General features: G+C 40.8%; 1 protein-coding gene across 9 annotated transcripts in view; it reads right to left on the minus strand.

Annotated features, from left to right (window-relative positions):
• Positions 1 to 21832, minus strand: part of FBXW11 (F-box and WD repeat domain containing 11) — a 127810-nt gene that overhangs the window by 54786 nt on the left and 51192 nt on the right. For all 9 annotated transcript variants that reach the window (XR_004001545.1, XM_030572033.1, XM_030572034.1 and 6 more), the window contains 2 exons: positions 9020 to 9082; positions 6095 to 6320 (listed from right to left, as the gene is read on the minus strand). Coding sequence is in view for 8 of the 9 variants with exons in the window: in XM_030572033.1 (XP_030427893.1) it covers positions 6095 to 6320; positions 9020 to 9082 (289 nt within the window). In the remaining variant the exon portion in view is untranslated. The remainder of the gene's footprint in view (positions 1 to 6094; positions 6321 to 9019; positions 9083 to 21832) is intronic.

Raw genomic sequence — 21832 nt, forward strand, 5'->3', positions numbered from 1 at the left:
GTTTTTCAAATGATTAAATCAGAGTCCAAAAGCATTTGGCACAGAGGTTAAATTATTGTGCATCTTTGTTTACCTTATTCTCATCTCTCCACAGCAGCAACATTTTTTCTGGATGCAAAGAATGTTTCTATAAGCAGACCATTCCACTCAACATGAACGGTCAGTTCCATCTTAGGACCTAATTTTTTAAATGTATTCATTTTAATCCAAATCCTAGTGCAAGAAAACTTTCCCTTACAAACATGGATGAGACAAGGGTGCACACTTCCCCTTTTTGACACGCTTAATTTTCAGGAAGCCTTTTGCTACAGCTCTTCCAGAGATCAAAGGTTTACAAAAGATGATGTGCACCGCAACATGTGTTCTGAAGATATGAACATGCACATCACAGACCCAGAATAATGTTAAATACTTATTTCAAGCCATTCACTCCTTATACTCTGGTATCTAGGTACAAGAGAAATGGTAATAAATTTCAAGTAATTTCTCTAAATCCCTTATGCAATTCTACCATTTTTAATCCATTTCCTGTACAACTGAAACCAAAATGGCCATTGTTTGCAATTGATTTGATTAAGTTCTATTATAAAAGTCATTCATAAGTGATTAGAAAGACAAAGTTTCAAAGAGGTTTGAACTTAGTTTGACTTGTTTGGGTAAATTTCTTATTTTTAGTCTACTACAAATTGCAAAAAGTTAAAGACTTGAATTGACACGCATTCAGTATAGTAACTTCCTATTTTAAAATAATTATAGAAATAAAGGAATTAACGTCTTACATTCTTATGGAATTAATTTGTCTCCAAGAATGAGGATAAAATAAAATTTATTTTAAAGGAAAAGAAACATCATACAATATATGCCCTAGCATTGAACAATGCCACACAGTTTATATCTTGCAGAAAGTGTTAAAATAGTTAGAATCAATTGCTTTCACATACCACAGGTTCAGGCATGGCAAGATCTCATAATTGCAGCTCTCTAAGCCAACATTCTTACCTCTAACTATAAAGCATAAGGAATAGCAACGTAAAATGTTACAACTGGAACACTGCATAAAGAAGAATCTATATTTTAACATACACAGACTAATTAGCATATATGCCCTGATCCTGCAAGTTACAATGCACAAAACAAACCCTTGCGCTCCACATGTTCCACAATTTCAGTGGAGATCTTTTTGGATGCAGGGATCTGCTCACAACTGAAATCTGCAGGACTGGGGCTCTAATAAGCAAAAACTAGTCAATTTTAAAATGGCAAGTTGTTCTGAATGAATGAGTGGATAAGAATCTTCACACAGTGATGGACAATAAAGTATGTCTGCACAGATGCCAGACAAATACTATATACACCTAGTACACAATTTTTAAAATATCTCCAGAAGAGCTAGGTAAAATAAAAATCATTTTCACAATACATAAGAGTAAAATAAACCTGAGTTAAGTCATGAAATTTAAAAGAATCCTTTCATTAGCTAGTAAAAACCCTTTACATGAAGAGAATACATTTCTACATGACAAAGTTAAAACAGTCCTAAAAATTTAGGACCAGCTTTTTAAAAGTATTTAGGTATGGTGCCTAAATATCATTAATAGCCAGATCTTTAATGATTCATGTTGTGGATTATGTCAAACCTGTCTTTTACAAAGCTAGAGGATGCCAACATTTGTGTCAATAAATCTGGGGTGGATATTCTCTATCGTCATCTATGCCACCTCCATTAGATTGCTCTAAGTGGAGGATTTCCGCTCTGCCTCCATATATATTTAGTATAAAAACATTTCTTCTAGTATTGCCCAATATTTATTCTGATATCCTTTCAAAAAGGAAAGTTTGCTAGATTAAAAAGATAGTGTTTTCCCGTGCATGACAAAGCACACTTTATATAAGAAGCTTATAGTGAATGCAATATACAAAAATGATTTGACAGGATGAAAGGAAGGCCAAATTCAAGGTCAAGAAGGAAAACCACCCTATTTTTTCCTCAATAAAGCTTTCAGTGTTTATGTTGTATCTAAAAAATAAATACATAAAAAATAAGATTTTCTCCAATCACACTAAAAAAAAGCTAAACCCTAGGACACGCCCAATTAATACTGTACCATAAAGCTGCTTCATGAACCATGCAAAGCTGGGGTGTAGGTGTGGGTGTGGGTGTGGGTGTACGTACACATACTGAACTCCTTAGAGGAATGTTATCTTCAAACAGGACTTGAAGTTAGCATTTTATTAACATTTTTTAATGTAATTGCCAACTTATTTTCTGAAAATGTCAAGCATTTTCCAATAGAAGTCTGAATCCAAAATGTACATTAATTTTCATGCTCACATAGTTAATATTTGCCTGATAGGAAGATTTCTTTTTAAGTACATTGTTTTATTGACAATAAAAGCTGCTGGCAGCAAACATTTTAAATCATCTTAATACAATCCAACAAACTAACTTACAGGATAACTTTGGCTGCAACTGACCAGAAAAATATAAGCATCGGCCTTGGTATGCCATTTTTTGAAAGGTAGGGGGAAATGAGCAAAAGAAAGTCAAATATTGGAAGATATATTTTAACATATTTAATATATATAAAAAATATAAATGTATATATGTAAATATGAGGACTTATATGACTCATATGAATAAGTGATCTGGATCATTACAAATCTTGGTAATAGGTATCTAGATTCCACACTGAAGTTCAAAATATAGCAGCTGAAAACTCAAACTTGTGTTAAAAAATCCACTCTCTTAACTGAAGACCACACTGTATAAATGCCTTCACCAGGCAGGCCTGATTTCTTAAGTTGCACACTTTTTAAATATCTCCCAGGAAAATATAAAGCAGATAACCACTTTAAAAGAGGTGATGGGCAGAAAATCTATAGTATCTAAAAGCCGAGTGGGGTCATTTCTGCAGAAAAAGCTAGGAAGTTCACTAGAAAGAAGCAACTCACAATAAAATCAGATTGAAAAATCTTGTATAAAGCTAACTTATCACAATATTGACCTCATCTCTCCCCCTTCCCTTCATATTCTATCCTTTTTCCTTCTGTATTTTTTTCTTGTCCAGTTTTTTAATTTCCCTCTTTTTCCCCTTCTCTCCCACTTTGTCCACAACCGCTGAAGCCCAGACCCTCATCTGGCCTGTTGGAATGGCGTCGACTTTAAATATGAGCTGGCACCTCTGAGACAAGTAGAAAATTCTCTCTGCCCAGTGGAAAAAAAACACAGGCGACAGCGGAGGGAAACTGACATGTACCTGGTTGATTTCACTACTTTGATCCCCTTTTGTAAAACGGGGATACAACTTGCTTTTTCATCCCTTTGTTTGTCTTGTCTCAAGACTGCAAATGATTTAGGACAGGGACTGTTTCTTACTATTTGTGTATGTACAATGGGGCACCACTCTCAAACGGAACTGTTAGCCACTACTGTAATACAAACCACAACCACTTTGGTAATGAATCCTTATATGAAGATTTGAAATAAGTGAATTATGTATAAGTAACTAAGTAAAATACCAACAAGAACGTTTATAATCAAAACTAGATTCCATCTCATAATGCATCATTGGCTCCTAGCATCTTTTCTTGTCTCCTTTCCTTTCAGTTTCTATGCTGTCCCTTACTAGGTTTTCAGGTTTCCCAGAGGCGCTGAGGTCTTAACAATATCCTGCATACCTAGAGGGAAGCAGTTACAATTTCAGGGTATGTCTACATCTAAAATTTTGCAGCGCTGGTTGTTACAGCTGTATTAGTACAGCTGTATAGGGCCAGCGCTGCAGAGTGGCCACACTTACAGCAACCAGTGCTGCAAGTGTTGTTAGATGTGGCCATACTGCAGCGCTGTTGGGCGGCTTCAAGGGGGGTTCGGGGAACGCGAGAGCAAACCGGGGAAGGAGACCAGCTTCGCCGCGGTTTGCTCTCGCGTTCCCGAACCCCCCTGCAAACCGCAGGGAAGGAGACCTGCTTGCACGGGGGTTCGGGGAACGCGAGAGAAAACCCAGGAAGGAGACCAGCTTTGCCACGGTTTGCTCTCGCGTTCCCCGAACCACCCTGCAAACCGCAGGGAAGGAGACCTGCTTGTTCGGGGAACGCGAGAGCAAACCGCGGGGAAGCTGGTCTCCTTCCCCGGTTTGCTCTCGCGTTCCCCGAACTTCCGTGCAAGCAGGTCTCCTTCCCTGTGGTTTGCAGGGTGGTTCGGGGAACGCGAGAGCAAACCGCGGCGAAGCTGGTCTCCTTCCCCGGTTTGCTCTCACGTTCCCCGAACAAGCAGGTCTCCTTCCCTGCGGTTTGCAGGGTGGTTCGGGGAACGCGAGAGCAAACCGGGGAAGGAGACCAGCTTGATTACCAGAGGCTTCCTCAGGTATGCTGGGATACCTGCTTATTCCACGGAGGTCAAGAAAAGCGCTGGTAAGTGTCTACACTTGATTACCAGCGCTGGATCACCAGCGCTGGATCCTCTACACCCGAGACAAAACGGGAGTACGGCCAGCGCTGCAAACAGGGAGTTGCAGCGCTGGTGATGCCCTGCAGATGTGTACACCTCCTAAGTTGCAGCGCTGTAACCCCCTCACCAGCGCTGCAACTTTGTGATGTAGACAAGCCCTTAGTTGGGAAAAGGATAGACGGAAGGAAAACAAGAATAGTGCTGCTTGAGTTCTTACGGTCATCCAGCTCTGACAGATTCACCCCCTCAGCACCGCATCAATTCAGTCAGCTGCCTGTCACTATCAGAGTTTCTCAGCAGCTCAGGCCTGTTTGATTCAAACATCAGAAATCATGATGTGTTGTGCTCGTGTCATCTGACAAATAATAAGTACAATGATGTGCACAACAATCTGGTATTCTAGCTATTGTTTCTATGACTGATCAATGCAGAGGACAGAACAACAGATGGTCAAAGCAAACAAGAGAGAATATACCAACACGGGAAGACAGGAGAATGTGAAAGGCTAGGAAGGGAGCAAAATTACAAAGCAAGAAAACTGACAGCTATTAGATAGAGCAACTCCTAATCTTATAGTAACAGAGCATTTGAAGCAAATTTCTCTGACTGACTCGTGTCACTTTCATCATAACAGCCTGGATTTAAATTAGCAGGTTTTTCCAATGGCTGAGTAGACCAGGTTCTGGACAGCGTCTCAATGTTTCATTAACTACTGTTAAATACTATCAACTATTAGGGACCCCTTCGTCAGTGGTTTCTTGAATTCCTAAAAGACAAGTGGTTTTTCTCATATCCAACATATCCTGCAGTGGTTCTACTGTATCTACTTTAGTATTATCATTATTATCATCACCACCACATGCTGAATTCATTTTTTTTTTAAAAGGGTATCTGCCTCTTACTATCAGAAATCAGAACAAAATCCAGGAAACCAGCTCCTTGTTGCTCTTGCTCAGGCACCTGAAATTTAAGTTGCCTGCCAAGCAGAGAGAAGTCTAAAACTAGAGGGATTATATGCACCTAGAACAGTAGTGCTCCATCCTCTTTGTGGACTTGCATAAAGTATGCACAGGTATGAACAGTCTGCTAAAATACAAGATACTGAAGAAAGAACCAAACTTGAACTGAATAAAAATTTTACAATTAATTTTTTTTTTTTATTAAGTAAGTAGCAAGAAAGCCCAGATGTCTAGACTAGTTTATCAAAACAGACAGATTTAAGATTTCAGGTCACTTTTAAAAAATATGAGAAACCAAGGACAAAACAAAAAATGCAGTATAGGCTTCACAAATCAAAGCCATGAAGGCTAATGGTATTTTCTACATTAGAGGGTTTGGTATGGAAAAGAAATCTAGGATCAAGTTTGCAATTGAGAAGCAGCTTTTACAATAATTCAGACCCAAGTAAAACAGACTGCTGTTTAAAACATACTAGTTAAACTGTATTTATGTGGAACAATACTGGCATCCAGTGGTCAGTTCAATTAATCATAGAAATGGCGGACAAGTTATTCTAGTATGTATCTACCCAATAGGAGAAAATAAAAATATGGTGGCTGTCCAGAAAAATGTACACTATTTATAATCTACATTTATCTATAGCAAAATATACACTTATCTCCCAATTCTTATAGATATGTTTGTTACCTGGTAATGCAGTGATGAAGTCCCGTTGTAACATGGGCTTCAAATAAGAGTTAATATGTCCATGCTGATAGTGACACATTCGTGAAATAAGGTGTTCCACAAATTCAACCTGATCTGATTCAGACCACTGGTCAAAATATTTAATACACAAGTCTTTTTCCTTTTCGTAGTTTCCTTCCGATGGTCGCTTCCTTGAGACTATCACGGATGAAGTTCCATTACTTATCTATTTTTAGAAAAGATAAAATAGTTAACACTTAAATATCAGCATGCATAGTCAGCTAAGAGCAATCTGAACTCTGAAAGAGGGGCTGAGAATGCAAGGAAGTGCATCTTAGCAGAATGAAATTTTAAAGTCTATAATAAAGATGATCATCTATGCAAAAAGACTGTATAACTTGGACATTCTGCTTTCATAGATGAGATTAATGAAATTTGTTTTTCTCTTATATAATTATAAATTATCAATTACACTGAAAAACTAAAAATCTCCTCCCATTTACAATTATTTAAAGAAATACTGAAGTGCTCATTCAACATAGGGGAAAGGCTCTTATTCACATCATTACTTTCTACTGCTGTATTCCTTCCACAACTTCCATTGGTTTGGATGGATGTAATTACACAACACAAACTGGGGAAAAAGACATGAAGTGCCGATAATATTTAGAAATATAAAATTAAAAGTTGCACTGCCTGTTTCTTGCCCCATCATTGAAAACTGACAGGAATTTGTAAATTATAGGCCCTTTCCTTAACAAAAGTCCACTCCTGCCACCTGAGGGCGTGCAAATGCCAACACCGAGGACCATTAAAAATGGGACCTTGGTTTTTAATTTTTCACTTGGGTGCTGGAACAGATCCCACCATGGATGACACACCACTACAGAATACAGATGTTAAATATTTCACTCAAGAGTAGAAGAAAGAGTTCAAGGCCATACTGCCTACTTCCATAATACTTCTTGATACCAAACACTCTCAATATTTGGTAAGAATTTCTAACCATCACTGTGCACACACCGCCACCTAGTGTTTGAATTACATAATAAGCACTATTATAGGATGACAAGACATCCTGGAGTTTAGGCAGGAAGAGTGATAGCAAGAAACAGGACAGCTCCACTAGGAACAATAGTATATTGACATCAGGCTAACCTTCACTTGTATCCTGAAAATGTGAGATTAGAGCTTCCAAATCTAAAACAGTTATGCATTAATCCACTATGCTATATGCAGACACTTAGGCCTTGTATACATCGTCACTTACAGCACTGAAACTTTCTTCATTCAGGGGTGTAAAAAAACACACCCCTGAGCAATGCAAGTTTCAGTACTGTAAAGTGGCAGTGTAGATAGTGCTACAGCGCTGTGAGCCATGCTCCCAGCACTGGTAGCTATTCCCCTTGCAGAGGTGGTTTTATTACAGCGCTGGCAAAGCTGTCTCCTGGCGCTGCGACTACACAGCCACATTAAAGCACTGTCGCAGCTGAACTTTAACATCGACTGTGTAGACATACGCTTAGATGTGCAAATTGATCCACAGAGCACTTCAAGGTATGTCTGCAGAGTTTGTAGGAAAAGAAGTGATACTTACTGTTAATTTCAGTTTGCTCCAGGAGTCCTTAAGTTTCCAAAAGCCTCTTGAAACCAAAGAATAAATACCACTTAAACCAGCAGAGTGGTTGTTTCATGCCTTTCTTTGCAGGGTGTTTTTCTGGTGTACAAGCTGAGCAAACCTCAAATTTGCAAGACACCAAAATTGCACAGGTAGTAAATATAAGGAAGGAAAGAACTAAACAAGTAAGGGATTGCTTGTAGCCCCAAACGCTTTCAGGCAAGATTTGATACAAACATGGCTACAAACACCATCCAGAAAGGGAAAATAAAGAGAACAGAATTGAAGCATGTAACCAAGCAGCCGCACATATCACATTTTCTTCCTCTTCCCTTTACTTTTTCACAGAAAAAAGTGTCAAGTTTCTGCAGATGTGGTGTGCGACCAGGTCTAAAAAGTTAAGATTTGAGCAGCAATGTCTCAAGAAACATTTGTTACTCACATTCCTTATTTTATTCATCTACCTCTTCTTTATATATGACAATAGTTACACACTACACCATCTTTTGGATTATTCCTCTTGTACAGGGAGTAAAGTTCATAGCTAGGGAGATGACCATTTAAATATAAAAATTGCAGCACACAAGGAGAAGTTGCTCTATAAATCGGTTTTGTTTTGTTTTTTTTTAAAGACAAGATTTTACGGACAGGCAATTTTGACTGTTTATTTTGCTCTGAAATAAATCCATAGATTTACAGATTGCTGGTCTCTCAGGCCAAGAGACTTCCTGCTTGTTTTAGAGTCAACTCTAGTCTGAGCCGCATTCCATATAGCAGGTTGAACTTCTCAGGAGAGATGACTGATTACTATCTGTCAATAACTGATCAAATTAAATCCAGAGTCAGGAAGGAACTGTGTTTCAGAGCATAAAGGCAGTAAGCTTGGAATACACATTCACCTTCCTCTAGAGAACAATATCTGTTATGCATATTTCACCGCAGTCAGTTTTCTTGAAGTGGCAGTGCAGTACTAGACCTTGTTCTTTCCATTTATGGCCATTGAATTGTGTCTCTGTTTTATGAATTTGTACTGTAACATGTCTTGATGCTAAAATTGTCTCATGTCAAGGTAGAGTGAAGAAAGTTTTAAAAATTTGGAAAGAACAAGTCATGTATAAATTGTCCATCACTGTCATTTTCTACCTGAGGACTCCACTCTGAGCTAAATAAATGATGGCATCAAGTCTACTATGCATAAGAGGGACATTCAATTTGCAGGCGCAAGCTTTCTCAAAGGCAGAAATATTGAAGATAATGCCAACTATCTATATATCATTTACTGTCTTCTCTTGGCACCTAAGTCATACCTGCCATAGGGTATTTTTCTTTGGAGATTCATCTTCATTCTGATCCTCCATTACTGATGTGTTCTAGGAAAAAAAACAAATATTATTTGAATTTTCCTCTGCATGTGTTTAAATTGTGGCAATTCCATGCCTGTGCAAACATTTTGAAAAGCACATCCAAAAAGATAAAACTTTATTTTTATCGAACGTTACAAGAGATTTCTAGTCACATTAAATCTAGATACCATAAATGTAACGATTTTCAATGAACTAGAGTATGTTCACTGATTCAATTTACAGTAAAGATAACTCCATTTCTGACCCCTCTTCAACTTCCATCAACAGGCTCTCATCCAGCCTTTCTAATGATCATCTCAATGGGAAATAAATCCATTATTGAATTAGAATTAAACTCCCTCAGGTGAACAGGAAAATTGCTGAAGTGATTAAACAAGCAGCTTCTGATGTGAAGTCAAAATACATACATCTATGGTGAAAAAAACAGTCAGCACACCCTCTTATACACGCAATAGGATCATATATTAGACATAAAAGACCTAACAGGTCATCCAGCCCACTAAATCAGTGCAGGATTGTTCTCTACAGACTATTTTGTAGCTGACTGCCATTTACAGTTCTTAATGTCCCAAGAGATTTGGCAACTGCCATTTCCCTTTACTTCTATTTTCCTTTCAAGAATTCTGATATCTTTTTCCCTTCCATCTTTACCAGTATGTATCTTGCCTCAAACTTCTTTCCCTTTTCACTTTCTCCTGTTTTCTTCCCTTCCCTTCCATTTCTTTTTTTTTAATGGAAAACCAGACATCGGCCTCCCTCAACATCCATCCTCCATTCTTCCCTCAAGCTTTCCTTTTCCTTCAGTTCACATCTTCTTTTCTCCATTACCTGCCCACATTCACTCACTTGATTCTGTAACTAAAACTGAAACAGCCATGCATTCTCTCCAATCACATTCATGAATCCCAACTTATTCAATGCTTCCCCTCATACTTCTGCAATCACTAATCACTGGACTGACCATATACACCCATTCCCTCTCCTTCCCTCCCCTCCATCACTCACACCTATAAGAAATTGGCCAATTGATAATGGATTGGTAAAGGGTTGTCAGGGAAAGCTGTGTATTTTTTAAAAAGTGAAAATTACAGATATTTATACAGATGTGTATATTTTCATGTTATCCCTCTTTCCTTCTCCTTTATATATCTCTTGTTCTGAGGGAAAAAGTGGAATTAAGATGAGTCTTAGACCCACTTTTGCTTGTATATTTTATCCTGCTTCCCTGCCTTTTTTGGGGGTGGGGGTGGGGGGAGAGTGGCTCTCTCCATTATGAGCTGTCTCTGATAGAAACTGTATACACAACTGCTTAGGAGCCACTCCCCCTTCCAGGGTAGTAGCTGTGTTCTGAGCTCACATTTACCACCCTTCCCTCCTCCTCCACACAGTTTCTGTCATGTGATAAGAGTGAATCACAGAAAGCAGCTTTAGTTCAAAAGAGGAAGCTTATTAGAAAAATAAAACAGCATTACCCATAAAGCTACACTCACTGACCCCCCTTTTAACTGTAGAACTTCCTTCTAAAACTTATTTGAGCCCCTCCTGCCTGGCTTCCTGTTACAGAGAAATGGCTTGAAGAATTACATTGTGAAAGTTCTGCACATTGCCAGCAAGAGGAATATGCCTGGAAGAAAAAAAGCAAACTCATCTGCTTCTGATGTAAGCAGCAGCGACAAATACAGCAAAAAGTGGAGCAGGAGAATCCAAATACAGACAAAGGCAGTACTATTTATATTTAAAATTTTCACACACTTTTTTCAGGTGACATACATATGTTAAGCACAATTACACTTGAAAAAAGCTACACGCTTTTGCCTCATGTTTTAATATCATCTGGTTGGGACTGTGTTATCTAGTTTTTAAATGCAGCAGCACTGTCACCAATGTAAACACCTCTTTTTATGCATGATTCTATTTGCTACTGCACAGCCATCCAGAAGGAGCACAAATTAATTGACAACAATTACTGGTACTCTGCTCATTCATACTGTGACAGACCCAGACCAGTGGGGTACAGGACTCTGGTAGAAGGCAAAATATACTGGCCACTGGATGAACAATATTCTGTTCCCTGAGTGACCAGAGCAGGGGCTGCCCTAGAGCAATCAGGAACCTGCTAGAACCAATTAAGACAGGCAAGCTAATCAGGACACCTGGTTTAAAAAGGACCTCCCATCAGTTAGTAGGGGGCAGTGCAAGTAGCAGGGAGTGAGAAGGGGTGCTGCTGGAGGATGAAGAGTTCAAGCGTGATCAGGCTTCAGGAGGAAGATCCTGCAGTTAGGATAAGGAAGGTGCTGGGGAACGCCAGGGGAAGTAGCCCAGGGAGTTGTTGCTGTCATGCAGCTGATACCAGGAACATTGTAGACAACTGCTATCCAAGGGCCCTGGGCTGGAACCCAGTGTAGAGGGTGGGCCCGGGTTCCCCTCATCCCCCTAACTCCTGATTGGACACAGGAGGAGTTGACCTGGTCTGTGAGAAACACCAGCAGGGAAGGTCTAAATTGGAAAGGTATCTGGCCTGTCCCCAACCCACTAGGTGGGACACAGAGACTGTGGGGATTGTTCTCCTCCCTTTCCCCCATGCTGGCCAGTGATGAGGTTAGCTGAATGGATGGCAGGTTTGAGCCACTAGCAAGAGTGGCCAAACTGAGGGTTGCTGTGAATCTCCGAGGTGAGCAAAACCGCCTATAAGTGCAGGACCCACCAAGGCAGAGGAGGAATTGTGTCACAATACCAGTAAGTGATACTGGAAGACTAACAAAAGCCCAGTGGGTTGTACAGGATAACAACACAAAGTCAAAAATATTAATGAAGTGAAAATTCTGTAGAAAGTGCACATGCAAATGCCTAAGAACTACTAACAATGGAATAAATTAGTTGCACCTGTTTAAAGAAGAGTATAGATCAGGGTCAGCAACCTTTCAGAAGTGGTGTGCCGAGTCTTCATTTAACCGCTCTAATTTAAGGTTTCGCGTGCCAGTAATAAATTTTAACATTTTTTGAAGGTCTCTTTCTGTAAGTCTATAATATATAACTAAACCAGGGATCGGCAACCTTTGGAGCACGGCCCTGCAGCCCCAGGCCAGATTATTTACCTGCCACGTCCACAAATCCGGCCAATTGTGGCTCCCACTGGCCACAGTTCATTGCTCCAGGCCAATGAGGGCTGCGGGAAGCGGCAGCCAGCATATCCCTCAGCCCCAGCCCCCATTGGCCTGGAGTGGCTAACCGTAGCCACCAGGAGCCACAATTGACTGAACCTGCAGATGCGGCAGGAAAACAAACCGGCCTGGCCCACCAGGAGGCTTACCCTAGCGGGCCGCGGGACAAAGGTTGCTGATTACATACAACAATAGTTTAGTCAGGAAAGTAAATAAGTAAGTAAATAAATTTTTTAAAATGTTTAAGAAGCTTCATTTAAAATTAAATTAAAATGCAGAGCCCCCCAGACTGGTGGCCAGGACCCAGGCAGTGTGAGTGCCACTGAATGTCAGTTTGTGTGCCATCTTCGGCACGCATGCCATAGATTGCCTACCCCTGGTATAGATCATCTCCCTTTAAAGGTGAAATATAAATGTAAAAAAAAAATGGTTAGTTTTACATGCTAGCATAGTAAAAATAAAAAATATTAAAAAAAAAAAACTTCGCTGGTAATAGACCACAAACAACTGAAATGAGAAGCAGATTGAATGCTCTTTTAATCTGATGACTTGGGGTTGGTGTATTCAGCAGACCAGCCCAGGTAAAAGATAAAATGTCGTCACTCCCCTCAAAAAGTCCAGCATATTTGAATCAGTCTTGTTTCCCCCAACAATTCAATTCTGAGCTGCCATCCCACCTGGAATCGACTCCCACTACTTTTCTGCTTCTTGCTCCCTCCGTCAATGCAAATGGCTCAGAGGTCATTTTTCCTCATTCCACTTACCACCAAGAAAAATGAGAAGTGACTAAAAGGCTGCTCTGCTCACTTACTCCTTGTCTTGCATAAAATGAACCAATAGCTCAATCACCCCATTTAATCAAGAAATAAAATTACTGTAGTTATAATAAATCTAGACTGTACATTCCCCAGAGCAGAGACTGTCTTGACACCTGTCTCTTGTATAGTGTGGAGCATGCTGTAAGTGATGTCCTTGAAAAGGATCTACAAATTAAATATACTACCATCTTCAAAATAGTTAGTTTGTAATACAGTCTTAAAGAAAGATAAATTTGTGTTTCTCTCACTGGCTTTGTATTTTCACTTGGCAAACATTTTTTTAGCCTTTCCCCACTTCAATGGCGCACTGCCAGTTTGTTTACTTTTCAGCCTATTCACCATAAGAGAGTTTATCTAGGACAAAAGGATGTATGTTATGGAAATGTTAGCTAACATGTAAAACTTTAGTAGGGCTCAGGGACAGTATATTTTTAATATGCAATAGCTGATTACATGGACATTTCTAGGACTCAACTCAATCAGCTAGTATGTGTTAAAAATAAACAGTGCCTGGTCTATTAGGATAGAAGTTTAGAATACACTAGCTAATACGTCATATCCATAGAAGTTTGCTGTTGGAATGTATTAACTAACTGGACTAATAGGCAGTGGTAATGATGCAACTGAGTTCATTTGGAATCTATAGAATATCCCAGTATTATTATATGCATAATATTGTCTACGAATCTTTTAGTTAAATTACTAGAACGCGCATGGAATGTCACAACAGGGCGTTAAAGCATATACTTACATCCTCCTTCATAATCCTGATCTTCCTTGCCCTGCTCTGACTCCTAGTTTTCCAATCTATCCCTTTAATTCCTATGGTTTTCAATAATTACAGACACTTTGTGGAGCCTTGAGATCTCAGATAGATCCCAAAGTCCATAATGCAGAAACTGCAACAGCATGCGAGTATCCTAGGGCACATCTTGACTGTTTAGGTTCTGGGCTCCATACAGCTAAACTGTAAGGATCAAACTGTACAAATGAACAAGAGACAGGTGAAATGGAAGACTTATTGTGTTGGAAGGCAAAACTTTGATGTCTCATGGGTGTGCAAACTCCACAGAATAGCTTATGAACAGGAAGAGGAGGAACATAAATAATGAGAGAAAAGGACACAAGAAATATTGGAACAAACATGGTTTAGAAAAAATTGACAAATTCTATGAAATTTACCATGAACGTTTTAAATACTTCCCTTCGCACAAAGTTGACAACCTAAAAAGAATAAAAACTAATCAATAAAATCTACAACTCCTAGATGAGTGGCAAGAATTTTGTACAGGTAGGTTTAGACCACTGCCCATCAAGCCAGAAATTCTGACTGTGGGAATAGCAGATGCTTCACAAACTGGAGAAATCCCTATAATGCATGTAACCTGTTGAACAATGTTTTGAGTATAGGTGGCTACAAGAGTTGTCATTAGCCTCATACAGCAATTAATTTATGCCCTGAAACATGCAACTGAGTGCCCTTGGTATAAATACAAGAGGATGCCATAAAATTAAGAAGTTAACCAACTGGAGTTGTTTATAGACGAGAGAGAAAAAAGGGAAATTATACAGAGAAGGGGAAGAAAACAGAAAAAGGAGAAACAAAGAAAAACCAGTGCAGATGAAAAGCACAGTAATGAATTATATTATAAATCTACTATAGCATAAAACTGAATCTTAGTTAAATACAAAACTTTTGGAATGTGCCAAAATTTTAAAGCCAATTCATTTCCCAGGTACATTTGAAAAAAATTCACAAGAATGTCTGTAACAATGTAGTAGGAAATCTTAATACAGGGGGTTTCTGCCATCCTCCTTACAATCAATTGAACTAATATTAACAGGAAAAGCAATCATTACACGTAATCGGGATTTCAGAACAGCTTCCATTTTCTTTTATATACCCTGGGTATATCAATCATCCCAACCATAATCAACCATTGTTAGTGACAAAAGTAATTATATGAGTAGGCATAAGTACCGATTACATAAGAAAATACTATTTTTCTAGTGTATATTGTACGACATATGTCAAGTTGCATATAGATTTCCAATCTGTTTTCTCCGAGATTAACACACTAAGATGAATTTTTTTTAAATAATTAGAAATGAAAGTGTTCCAAAATCTTGATTATGTTTAACCATTGCTTTTTCTGTTCATCTAAACCACATGGTTAGTATTAGTCCAATTTATTGTAATAGGGATAGCAAAAACCTCTGTATTATTAGTCTATAAGGTGCCACAAGACTCTTTGCTGCTTTTACAGATCCAGACTAACACGGCTACCTCGCTGATCCCTGTCTTAAGGGTTCCTGACATTTTATATTACAGACATACTTGTGACATTTTTGAAGAGCTCCTCCACCACCACAACTCTGAAATGTACAGAAAGGTACACCTGGGGTAAAGGAAATGCCATTTTGGGCAACATGCCACACACACATTCTATAGCACTGACGGCGTACCTCACTTCAGCATTTCAGATAGTACTCACTCCACGCAGGACACAGACAAAACAGATCCTAATGTTGCTACACCCCATCAAAATATTCTTTGGCCTGCACTGGAAACCAGAAGACCATGAGTTTTAGGTTCACTTCGTCTGACAAGAGCTAATCATTGTGAACCCTCACAATCCTTTTTGAGGAAGACCTCATGCCCCACTGAGAAGTTATGCAAGACAGACCTAGAACCCAGATCTCCAATATGACAGACCCAAATCCAACTCACCTATCCATACTGCCTCTCAAACAACCTGCTATCTCTCAATCATCAGCTTTGTTGCCTATAAAATGGGGCTGCTCATGCATAGACAATCAACTGTTTTATTTCAAATCATGCTGACACACGATGTGTATGGCAGCCGAACATAATCAAATTTATGCGTTTTCCTTTTTAAGACACCTAGCAAGTTTCATACCTGGGAGTTCAAAAATCTCAGATTAAGGTTGTCCATGAAACCTTAATTAAGCTCCGTTGTGTGTATGCATTATGAAAGTCTTGTTTGTTTTTTTCTCCCACCAGACCCCTGCCTTACACAAGCCGCACAGACTCAGCTAATGAATTAGGGTTGTGAAGTGAACCTGGCTACTGTCCGTAGGACACCTGCCTCAAATGGTCTGGAAGTTGGAACGAGAGAAGAGAATGGGGAAGGAGACTACAAGAAGAGAAAGGATAGTCTTGTGATTAAGGCAGTCAGATGCCATCCAGAAATGATCCTTACTCTGTCAGACTTCTTATGTGATGCTAAGCAAAGACACACAGATCAACATTTTCTCAGGAGGTCATTGTTTCTTCATTTTCTGGGCACTCAACTTGACATACCTGGGATCTGATTTTCAGAAGTGCTGGAACTCAGCCATCCCTGTCTCTAAAACAAGGCTAACGATATTGCATTGAGATACTCTAGTGAGAAGCACCACAGAAAAGTGCATGAGGAAATTAATAATTGTGTATGCTGTGAGGCTTCAATGGTGTACAACAAAGAGTGCATGGTATTACACAAGGAATAAGCAGATAAATATTGTACAGTCACTATATTATCTAAGCACCGTCCATCCCATGCACAGATGGAGACAAGGGGACCTGTAGACAAAAACCTAGAATGCATATCCACAAGCGGACAGAAAAAAGGTGTTTCAAAACATAATTCTGGCATTTCCTAGCTACTGAGCGTGTGACTTTGCAACCTTAACATTCTTTTAACATAGCTTTGTGTATGTAATTACAGATTGTGCTGATAGCACTGCCTAAATTTAAGGTTGCTTAATACTTCCAATCAGTTTTCAATTGTTTGTAATTTTGCCAAAATAATTGTTCTGGCTAAAAGGTTTTTAATGTCAGGTGTCTTTGTCTGAAATTTTATAGAAAGTCTCAACAAAATGGTTCAGCTATTTCCTAGAATGAGGTTAGCAAAGAAGATGATTTTCCCATGTTAAAAAAAAACAGTTTTAACACCGCCATGCTTTAGAGCAGGGATCTGAAATTTAAGAAGGGGCCACCCTGGTGTCCTAGACATGCATTCTGGCATCATGAAAATCCTCTGAAATTTGGCCTTTATGAGACCCTGAAAAACTGCAGTTTTTAACATGATCAGCAGAGGCTTAGAGGCGCCAAAGATTCCATCTGCACTGAGCATGCTCCATCCCCACACACCTCCTACATGCCAACTGGACTGCATACGATTCATCCTCAGGTAGTGACTGAGCATGCTCCATCCCTGAGCTACATGGACTGAACACCATTATCCCTTCAGTTGAACCTCTTGTCTGCCAGGGGCTGCTGCAGTACTAGGCCGGACCAGGCTGAAAGTGGACTCACTAGATTCAGGCAGCATGGAAGAAGAAAGCAGCCTGACTCAAATGCAAATGGGTGGGCAGGGAGGGAGGGTAGAAGGTGCTGTGTGTGGGGTTAGAAGGGAGAATAGGAACAGGCTGAGACAAGAGCAAAAGGTTCTAAAAAGCCCTAATCTTATCATTCCCCTGTTGTCCACAAATAGCTGTAAACCCCACTAGCAAAGTGTCCCATCTCCCTCTAGTGGTTGGTCCCCACAGGCCTGGTCTACACCGGGGGAGAGGAGAATCAATCTAAGTTACACAGCTTCAGCTAGTGAATAATGTAGCTGAAGTCGATGTACTTAGATCTACTTACCACGGTGTCTTCACTGTGTTAAGTCAACGGCTGCCGCTCCCCTGTCGATTCCTCCTGCGCCTCTCGCAGAGTGCGCTCAGCAGTAGATTTATCATGTCTAGACTAGACATGATAAATCGACCCCCACTGGATTGATTGCTACCCGTCAATACAGCCGGTAATGTAGACAAGCCCATAGTGGATAAGAGCTAGTACTGCTACCAGTAACTCCACTGGCCCAAGGTCTGGGGTGTCAATTTAAAGATCCTAACTAGGTGTGACCCATATGCGAGTCAACGTGGTTCCAGAAAATGGGAATTTTTTTTTCAGTTTACTTTGTTTTTTTAAATATGAAGAAATTACATTTAAAGCATTATGTTAAAAGAGCAGTAAGATTACAATGTTAGGGCAAAAGGAAGGACAAAGGACGGTGTACTGTACTGGCCTATTGCCTGTAGGAATCCTGCATCATTTGCTGCAGAAGTTAGGTGGTTTAATGTGAACAGGGCAGGGGAATGCTGGAAAAGAAAGGATAGTCTTCTGGTTAAGGCAGTTACATTCAACCCCAAGAACTGGACTGTAACCGTGCCTCTGCCACAGCACTTCTGTAAGATGCTGGAAAAGTTACCAATACGTTTCACAGGTTCTAATTTAACCTTAGTTTCTGTGCCTCAGGTCTCCATCTGTAAAATGGGGATTATCCCACCTTGCTTCAAAGGCCACCTTACTTCTGGCATTTCTTAACTTCTGAGCACTTGACTTCAACTTTAATGTTGGCTTTTTCTAGGAAAGAACACAACAGCAAAATATATTTTTTCAAGCCAGAGATGCAGAGCTCATCATTACAGTTCTGCATATTCATAGCTTCTGCTGTTGTTGCTTTAAGTATAGGAGAAATTGTTCAAATAACCTAGTAGACTGACAATTGTTGGTGGTTCGCACAGTAGGCTGGTTCAAATATCCATTTAGAAGACACTAAATATCTATGCCAGATGAAAAGTTTATTTCTACAAGATGTTTTGCATTTATAAATTCACTCGCCAATTTAGTATGGTCTTTTATCTTTCAGTAAAAAAAACCAAAATCAAGCTCTTTAGGAGTGTTTGGTGAGTAACCCCAACTCATCTAAGATCACAAAAATGAACTCCCTCAGGCACAGGAAAATAGGTCCACAAAGCTCTAGACATTTCTTTTTCAGATGATTAAAGCAAAGGTCTTAATTCAAGTGTATGAAAACAAGGGAAGAGGAAATGCTCTTTTTGTTTGTTTGTTTTGTTACTATACTCAAGCGGACACCACTGCCACTGCCTGAGGGAGAAATTTGCATAGCACTCACTACTTTGGATGGGTCCCATTCAGCAAAAAAAACGTATCTAAGCTACTGGGCAAAAGCAAGCTCTTGCAACTCCTACAGTTGTTCCTAGACCGTGCTTGGTAAAAACTCCAATTTTTATATATACCTGCATTTATATAAAAATTAGAAGCTCCATCTCCAGCCTATTCCCCTTTGACTGCTGGAAGGGAGAACAAACATTCTATCCCTCACCGACTCCCAGCCCAGAGCATCCTGCAAAAGAGAGAGAGGGTCCTTCTGCACTTTTCTCCAACCTCCGTAATAAAAACTCCTGTGCTTACTGCCTCTGACACTCATTTTCCCCAGGCAACAGCAGAGTGAAATTGACCAGAATATTATCAGTTTCATTATTTCTAAGCTTCTGAACAGCAGCAGTGAAGGTTGACAAGAGTGATTAGTTTTTACTCAGCTGCAGCTAGACAACTAATGAAAGAGCTGCACTAACTCAACCTGAATCAGAATCTCCCATAAAGACAAACCAGTAAGTGGGAGATTCTTAGCTTCCCTGGACAGTATAACATTCTAATTCTGTGGGCTGGTCCACACTACGGAGGGAAATTGATCTTAGATACGCAACTTCAGCTATGTGAATAACTTAGCTGAAGTCGAATATCTAAGATCGGATTACTCACCCGTCCTCACAGCGCGGGATAGATGTTCGCAGCTCTCCCTGTCGATTCCGCAACTCCGTTGGGGTTGATGGAGTTCCGGAATCGATATAAGCGCGCTCGGGGATCGATATATCGCGTCTCACCTAGACGCGATATATCGATCCCCAAGCAATCGATTTTAACCCGCCGATACAGCGGGTAGTCTGGACGTAGCCTGTGCCACTGCATGCACGCAGAACTCACCCTCCCCCTGCCCCCGATTTCTTTACTTCCCTGCAGAAAAATAACTTTCTGACAGGGAAGCTGCAAGAGCAGTCATGCACCTCTCCCCAAGAATGCAGGTGCATCGTTGTGGGTGCATCATTTCGGGCACCCAGAGCAACCAGCAAAAAGGTAAATCACTGCAGCGGAGTGGGGGATACCCCGGCCCGTGGCTCCTACTCTGCGCTAGGCTCAGCTGCTAGTCTTGCCTGGGCCAGGGGAGGCCAGGACATGCTCTTCCCCTGAAAGAAGCATACGGGGTGTGGTCACATCCACCCCCAGAAACCTCCTGCAGCTGCAGGAAGCTCCATGCTCTCCCTATCATCACTTCTCAGCTGCTGGGAAAAGGATCACCATGCAGGGAGATGCTCCCCACTCCACCTAATCCTGCACATCCAGACCTGAACTTTCCTCTCCACCCACCGCAGCCATAACCCTCCCCACCAAGCCCCCTGCACCCAAATCTCCACTCCACTGAGCCTTACCCCTGCATCCAGAGGTCCCCCTTCGCACACAGACACTCCTGCCAAGCCCCCACACACACTCAGACCCACCTGCCAAGGTCTGCCCCCCCCACATCCAGACCATCACCCCTGCACCCAGACCACCCTCCGACAAGCCCCCCACACACAACCCCCCCGCCGCACCTGGACCACCTCAGCGAGCCCTCCCACACCCAGACTCCCACCATCCTGAGCCCCACACCTCACCATAGACCATGCCCCCAGAAGACAGATACCCTCATTAAGCCCCCCCAACATACCCAGACTCCCCCACTGAGCCCCAGCCACCTTCACCTGAACTCCCCTACAGAGTCCCATTGCCCCTGCACCTGGAACCCCTCAACAAGCACCTGTACATCCAGATCCCTCCCACACATGGATCCCCCACTGAGCTGTCCACACACAGAACCCTCTCATCTCACACCTGGATCCCCGCCACATTTGGACCCTGCTGGGCTGAGCCTGCCTGCCTGCATCTGGTGCAGAGGGGCAGGGCCCTGGAGGGAGTTCTGGGGAAAGCCTGGCCCTTGCACTGTGTGAGGACCAGATGCTTCCTCACTGCTGAGTCTACCTCGGGGAAGGGGGGTGGGGGGGAGAAGGTCGACTGCAGGGTGATCTCCCACCTCCAGGCAGCCAGTGGTCTGTGCTCCCTATGACATTACAGCCTGTATGATTTTATTAAAATATGCTAATGAGTGAATATAATGTAACTGGAATATGCTTCATGCAAAAGGTCCCTTGTAAGGTATCATTACAAAGCTTATAATCTACCAAGTGTGATCATCCTATTTGTATAAACATAACTCTTGTATCTGAAACTAGAAATATGTGAAATATGTAATGTAACTCTGAGGGCCTACTGTAATTATGCAAAGTGAGGGACATTAATGGTGGTTTGGAATCTTGATGGCTTCCATTAACCAGGGCAATTGACTTGATGGCTCTGTTTGCAGGCAAGCCTTCCTGTGAATCAGGCTGGGATTCACTGACAAATAAAATTTGCAGAATTTTAAAATATTGTGTGCAGATTTTGGTGCAGAATTTTTAATGTTCTTGGCAAAGAATTTCCTCGGGAGTGAATGTATAATATCCTGAAGCATTGGTTGGCAATCTATTCTATTTCAGTATAGTTATCAGCTCCTTAACTTTCAGGAATCATACAATTTGTCCCAAAGACAAGCTAGGGAAAAGTTATATTTCAGACTGACAATTTGTCTTTCATACCACAAAGGAGAAGGTATGTGACACTACAGGGCTCTTTAATCTAACATATAAGGATATAGCAAGATCCAATGGCTGGAAGTGAAAGCTAAAAAAACAAACTCAAAATAAGGCACAATTTTATTATTATTTTCTGTTTTTAAAAGAGTAACTGACCACTGAAACAGCTTACGAAGGTATGGTAGAGATTCTCTGTC

Source organism: Gopherus evgoodei, chromosome 8 (assembly GCF_007399415.2).
Source record: "Gopherus evgoodei ecotype Sinaloan lineage chromosome 8, rGopEvg1_v1.p, whole genome shotgun sequence".
NCBI lineage: Eukaryota > Metazoa > Chordata > Testudines > Testudinidae > Gopherus > Gopherus evgoodei.